General features: G+C 66.2%; 1 protein-coding gene across 1 annotated transcript; it reads left to right on the top strand.

The window, feature by feature from the left end:
- The first annotated feature begins 124 nt into the window (after nt 1–124).
- On the top strand, nt 125–3,744 carry USH1G (USH1 protein network component sans). The gene is made up of 2 exons (XM_024761011.1): nt 125–288; nt 2,523–3,744. The coding sequence occupies exons 1-2, from the start codon at nt 125–127 to the stop codon at nt 3,742–3,744; spliced, it is 1,386 nt and encodes a 461-aa protein (XP_024616779.1).

The raw sequence follows: 3,744 nt of genomic DNA, 5'->3' as shown, positions 1-3,744 counted from the left end.
CTGGCGGCCCCGGCCCCTGCCCGACCCCCTCCCGCAACCCCATGCCTCAGCTCTAACCCCGCCGCCCTCCCCCGCGGGGGGCATTTCCCCGTGTCCCCTGCCCGTCCCGTCCAAGTCAGGCGCCATGAACGACCAGTACCACCGGGCGGCTCGGGACGGCTACCTGGAACTTCTCAAGGAGGCCACCAGGAAGGAGCTGAACGCCCCTGACGAGGATGGCATGACCCCCACCCTCTGGGCTGCTTACCACGGCAACCTGGAGTCACTGCGCCTCATCGTGAGTCGAGGGTGAGTATCCCACTGTCCCCGCCCAAGCCCCGCCGGGGAGGACTGAGAGTCTCGGGGCCGCTCTAGGCCCCTGAGACACCCCCTCTCAACTCCATGGCATCTCCCCCCCCACCTCCGCTGTGCCACCCTCTTCCCTAGGACAGACCCTAAGGTGGAACCTTGGAGACTGACAGTCGCGGGAGGAGGAAACAAACTGGGGCCTGTGACATTTGTGACCTGGATGCGGGGCTAGGAGGAGAGGGACTGGGACTTGGGGGTCCATGGTTGTGGGAGGGTCTTCAGAGTGAGGAGAAGGTGGGAGGGATCTCCTGGGTGGGTAGCCCCAGGAAGCAAGAGTGAAGGGCGTAGTGAGACCGGGAGAGAAAGAGCAGAAGCCTCAGAGGGGCCGGAAGGGGGGCTGGGAAAGGAGAAGCTCTTCACTGCCCACCCCCAGCCTGCGGTCCAAGGGGTCCAGCCGGCACCCACACCTCCCCACACACTGGATTCCACACAGCTCTCTCCCCGCTCATCCCTGAGACTTGTGGGCACTGTCCACAGTGCCAAATGTCACTCGGTTCAGCCACCCCATGAACTGCCTCTGTGCCCCTCCCCCACCACGGGCTCCATCACCCTCCCTTTGGAGTTGTCTGGGGGGAGGAGTGGGCATTGAATCCAGGTGTCAGGGCCAGGGGAGGGGTTAGGAAGTGGCAGTTGAGGAATGTAGCGTCCAGGGCCACTGACATGGGCTCCCTACGGCTGAATGACCCTGTGGACAACTTGCCAGCCCCAGCGGTTTAATAAAGAGAAGTCAGGCTGACCTGGGGGACCAGGGAGGCCTGGACAAGGAAAAGGGATGTACGAGATGCCCTAGGAGGGCTAACATGAACATCTCAGGCCCTGGGAAATCCTGGTGGAGGGAAAGGGGCCCGGCTGGCCTGGTGCCAGGAGCTGACTGACCTGTGGCTTGAGCATGGGGTAGGTGGGGAACCCCCCTTTGCCCTCCCTCCACGGCTGCTCCCCGGGCCCAGCAACAGGTGGAAGCAGCCCCTAAGATCGGGCAGCTGAACCACGTTCCAGACGCCGAGACTGGCCCCTGTCCACGCGAAGAGGGCACACAGTGATCTGCCACTCTGCTCCCCCCGGAGAGATTCGTAGGAGGAGGGGACTAGGGGGCACCAACCCCCCCAGCTCCTACAGAGGGTGAGGGTTGGTGCTTGATGGGGTGTGGGCCAGATGCCCAGTAGCTCCTGTCGAGAAGGACTTGAAGACCAGTAAGGGAAGTGGGGAGGGGAATGCGGGGGGTTGGGGACTGGGGAGTGTGGGCAGGAGCTGCTGAGACAATGAAGTGATTCTTCCTTCAGCCCTGCGGGGTGGCCCCCTCATTAGAGTGGGGCAGAGGGCCTGAGCTAGGTCCCTGAGGGAGGCGCAAGCTTGGAGGAGCCAGGGGGAGGGTGCCCAAGGGGGGCACAGTCTGGCGCGGAGGGTGTTGGAAGGGGCTGCGTGGGTCCCTTGGACCTGCCCGAGCCAGCCGCCTCACAGCGCTCCCGAAGATGGGGCCGCCCCGGGAGGGGAGGGCAGCTGGGCCCAGGCTGCAGGCTGCCCTTCCCCTCCCCTCCAGTCCTGGCTGCCCCCATGCTCCCCTCCTGGCCCAGGCCAAGACCCGACACCTGCTCTCACACGCGGCCTTGCCAGGCCTGGCCCTGCTCCCTGCAGACGTGGCCGTGCCCGGCGACACGCAGGCACGCACCCTCACACACTCCCCCAGGGCTCAGGCCCAGCACACACGACCCTCTCGTCCTCTTTTTCGGTCACTCCTGCACTAGCAGCCCCACTCACCGCCGTGCCTGCCTAGAGACCCAGACTCGGCCCTGGCCCACCACCTCTCTGGGCCAGCTCCCCGCCGGGCCCCATGAATAATTCACTCCTTTCTCTCTGGGCATTAAATATTTATCCCCTGAGATTCCCAGCCCTCAGTTCTCTTGGGGAAGGCCCCGCCCCGGCCCCGCCTTCTCTGTCGCCGCACCCACTGCGAGCCTGGAGCCATCTTTAACCCTGGGCTCGCTCGAGCTGCGCCCGGTGGCTCTGGGCAGCGTGTCTCCCGGAGTCAGAGGAGAGGTCTCAGGCCGTCGAGTCCCTCTGGTGTGCCTGTGGGGAAGCTCATCCAGGCTGGGCGCTCCCCCCACCGGCAGCCGCTGCCGACTGCCTGCCTGACCTTGCGATGGCTCATCACCCCTCCCCGCGTGTCCTCCCTGCAGGGGTGACCCGGACAAGTGTGACATCTGGGGCAACACGCCCCTGCACCTGGCAGCTTCCAATGGCCACCTGCACTGCCTCTCCTTCCTGGTGTCCTTCGGGGCCAACATCTGGTGCCTGGACAACGATTACCACACGCCGCTGGACATGGCCGCCATGAAGGGCCACATGGAATGCGTGCGCTACCTGGACTCCATCGCGGCCAAGCAGAGCAGCCTCAACCCCAAGCTGGTGGGCAAGCTGAAGGACAAGGCCTTCCGCGAGGCGGAGCGGCGCATCCGCGAGTGCGCCAAGATGCAGCGCAAGCACCACGAGCGCATGGAACGGCGCTACCGGCGCGAGCTGGCCGAGCGCTCGGACACACTCAGCTTCTCCAGCATCACGTCCAGCACCCTGAGCCGCCGGCTGCATCACCTGGCGCTCGGCAGCCACCTGCCCTACTCGCAGGCCACGCTGCACGGCACCGCCAAGGGCAAGACCAAGATCCAGAAGAAGCTGGAGCGGCGCAAGCAGGGCGGCGAAGGCACCTTCAAGATCTCCGAGGACGGCCGCAAGAGCGTGCGCTCGCTCTCGGGCCTGCAGCTGGGCAGTGACGTGATGTTTGTGCGCCAGGGCACCTACGCCAACCCCAAGGAGTGGGGCCGCGCCCCGCTCAGGGACATGTTCCTCTCCGACGAGGACAGCGTCTCCCGTGCCACACTGGCGGCCGAGCCTGCGCGCTCGGAGGTCAGCACCGACTCAGGCCACGACTCCCTGTTTACCCGCCCGGGCCTGGGCACCATGGTGTTCCGCAGGAACTACGTGAGCAGCGGGCTGCACGGCCTGGGCCGCGAGGACGCGGCGCTGGACGGCGCGGGCACGCCGCGGGGTCGGCTTCAGAGCTCCCCCAGCCTCGACGACGACAGCCTGGGCAGTGCCAACAGCCTGCAGGACCGCAGCTGCGGGGAGGAGCTGCCCTGGGACGAGCTGGACTTGGGCCTGGATGAAGACCTGGAGCCCGAGACGAGCCCGCTGGAGACGTTCCTGGCCTCCCTGCACATGGAGGCCTTCACCTCCATCTTGCGGCAGGAGAAGATCGACCTCGAGGCGCTCATGCTGTGCTCGGACCTCGACCTCCGTAGCATCAACGTCCCCCTGGGACCCCGCAAGAAGATCATGGGGGCCGTGCGGAGGCGGAGGCAGGCGCTGGAGCGCCCGCCAGCCCTGGAGGACACAGAGTTGTGA

The sequence above is a fragment of the Neophocaena asiaeorientalis genome, unplaced genomic scaffold (assembly GCF_003031525.2).
Source record: "Neophocaena asiaeorientalis asiaeorientalis breed wild unplaced genomic scaffold, Neophocaena_asiaeorientalis_V1.1 scaffold30, whole genome shotgun sequence".
Classification (NCBI taxonomy): domain Eukaryota; kingdom Metazoa; phylum Chordata; class Mammalia; order Artiodactyla; family Phocoenidae; genus Neophocaena; species Neophocaena asiaeorientalis.
The sequence above is the reverse complement of the archived record's forward strand: the minus strand, read 5'-3'. Positions and strand labels throughout refer to the sequence as shown.

Excerpts from the sequence above, each read along its gene's own strand:
- USH1G (XM_024761011.1), top strand. The coding sequence starts at position 125 with ATGAACGACCAGTACCACCGGGCGGCTCGGGACGGCTACCTGGAACTT. Across the intron at positions 289-2,522 it reads CGCCTCATCGTGAGTCGAGG|GGGTGACCCGGACAAGTGTG; the intron begins GTGAGTATCCCA and ends TCCTCCCTGCAG.